The following is a 2,486-nucleotide window of genomic DNA, read 5'->3' on the forward strand; positions in this document are numbered from 1 at the left end:
ACAATTATACACTTTATATCCACGCCCTTGGGCTTCCCGATGATAAACATTAATGAAGTGGGGGGAAAAACCCCATAAACCTTAATCTCCAACATGCATCACTATTGGGTTCAGCTAGAACTATTGAGTACTGTATTGATTCATATTTTTTTATTGCTCACTGAAGACAAATGAAATAATTTCATTTAGATGTTTATTTACTTCTGAAGATTTGCTACACTTTTGCCTACAGCATATGTACCTGTATCTCAATGGTCCGCAATGGGAAATGTTGAACTGTCTCATTCTGAAAGGTTATTTTTTTAATATTCGAAGAGCAGCTGCGTAACTGGCTACATCAATTACTATTCATCAATATGTTTCAGCACACCACAAGCAACAGATCAAACTAATTCCTATTAAAATCCACTCGACCATTTAATGATTGACTCTTGGCATGCTCATCTTTGGCACCTAAACATTTTCTTTTACCTGCACTACACTATAAACGGCAGTATCTTTGTTTACTATGCACTCAAAATGTGTCCTGAGGCAGATGAATGCTGTTTCAGCAGTTGTCAATAGTGACTATAAGGGAATAATAGGTTTTTCCATGCATTAATAATTGAAAACCAGCATTAAAAACCAGCTGGTAGAACAGCACATCCCTCTACAGAGCCATTGGGAATGACTGTTCCAAAAAACACCATGAACAGATCAAAAGAAAGACACAGGAATGCATTAAAAATTGTTGCAGAAATTTCAAAGCTTGTTAAATGAGAACATGGGTTTATTGTGTAAAATAATACATTGTATGGGTCATTACATACTATGAATGGACTAAGATTATACTGTAATACTCAAAACAACATAGCTGCACTACTGCAAACATTAAAACACACATGCATTCTACATTCTTGAAGAAATTTTTTGCTGCTTAGATATACTTTTATCATGGCTCAATAAAGTGTTAAGAAACAGAAATATTTACTGAAAATATTAAAGCTCAGAATACTCGCTCAATGAGGCTAAAATCCTTATAGACATATACACGTTGACTAATTGCTTTATTCTAAAAGATATGCATTTCCATGTCTCCGTAAGTGATCGTGTTTGTGAAATGTTGAGCTGAGAGATTAAGACAGCTCTCCTCCGGGTTTCTCAGATGCACTTTAGCAGGTATGAGTTGCAGTGGTAGCCTCGACCACATTCACACAGCTGCCCAAAGCGGGGACCAAACCTCATCGCACAGCGGGAGCCGACTGCACACTGAGAAAAAAGAATTCTTTATTACTACACTCACATATCATCCCTGAAAATGATTACTTTAAAATCGACACAAAAGAAATTTTACAAGCATCCTTATTTATTGTGTTCACAATGCAAAGAAATGACATACATTATTTTGATTATCTAAGTAAAAGCAAATAATAAAAATATATCTATATTGTTATAGAAGAATACATTACATGCAAGACAGATTAAATGTAAAGAATTTAACAGAAATTGGGAAAAATATAAGACCTCTTGTCAGAGTGTCTAAATGGTCTAGGCAATCTCCTTGTGCTATAGATAACATTCCCAGATTTGGTAAAACATCATTTTTTTTGGAGTACAACAAGAATTTAAAGCCACATATTTAAGAATAATAATTTAGAGCCACATTTAGGTAATTTACAGCCACATGTTTAAGAATAATGGTCAGTCTGAGAGTATACATTTTACATTTTGCTTTTGTTGTGACATATTCCGAATCTATGTGAAATCCTAAGTATTGAAAAATAAAATAGCAGTAAATCATGTATTTCTTTCTACATTCATGCTGAGTGTCTATTCTAGTAGACCATATCTGACAAGCTCAAAATTATCTGATCAACCGTATTGCACTTAAGTGGGGATTATAAGAAGAGGAAGGAGAAAGGGAAGAAGAACTTGCCGCTGGAATGGCGCGTTTCTCCGTTGATGGAAATCTGTTCTGAAACTTTGACAGAAGTTCCGCCATCACTTCAACCTGTGCAGATGAGAAACTTATTTATTTTCCCTGTTCGGTGCATTCACCTACTGTAAATAATAATATGCAATGTATTATATCCTGTAAATGAGCAGGACCCAAGTAAACAAAAAAGCATCAGTCACTAATTTTTAGTATTTTAGTATTTTAGTATACTAGTATTTTCTAATCTCTTCAGATTTGTGCGAATGAGTAACATGTCATGCTAATTAATCAGTATTTATAAGAGCCAGACTACTGTATCTATAAACTACTACATTCATGATCCTGAAAATGAATTTATAAGCTTCTGAATAAATTAAAATGACTTGTACATACCATCTCCTTGTCAGGGTTTATATCAGAGTTCTGCAAATCCTCTGCAGATATCTCAGGTAAATGTTGTCCGTTGCACATGATGAAAGACAGAGTGATGAGCAGCACTCCGATCACAATCCCTGAGCTCTCCATGGTCCTGAGACAGTGTCTCGATCACACAGTAGGACTGACGAGTGAG

The 2,486-nt window shown here is 35.1% G+C and overlaps 1 protein-coding gene across 1 annotated transcript; it reads right to left on the bottom strand.

Annotated features, from left to right (window-relative positions):
- Window positions 1–269: 269 nt before the first annotated feature.
- Window positions 270–2,486, bottom strand: cartl (cocaine- and amphetamine-regulated transcript-like). Its single transcript, XM_053617269.1, has 3 exons — window positions 2,309–2,486; window positions 1,916–1,990; window positions 270–1,248 (listed from the first exon to the last, which is right to left on the bottom strand). Exons 1-3 carry the CDS (start codon window positions 2,438–2,440, stop codon window positions 1,141–1,143), a joined length of 315 nt encoding a protein of 104 aa, XP_053473244.1. The 5' UTR covers window positions 2,441–2,486; the 3' UTR covers window positions 270–1,140.

The sequence above is a fragment of the Ictalurus furcatus genome, chromosome 27 (genome assembly GCF_023375685.1).
Source record: "Ictalurus furcatus strain D&B chromosome 27, Billie_1.0, whole genome shotgun sequence".
Taxonomy (NCBI): domain Eukaryota; kingdom Metazoa; phylum Chordata; class Actinopteri; order Siluriformes; family Ictaluridae; genus Ictalurus; species Ictalurus furcatus.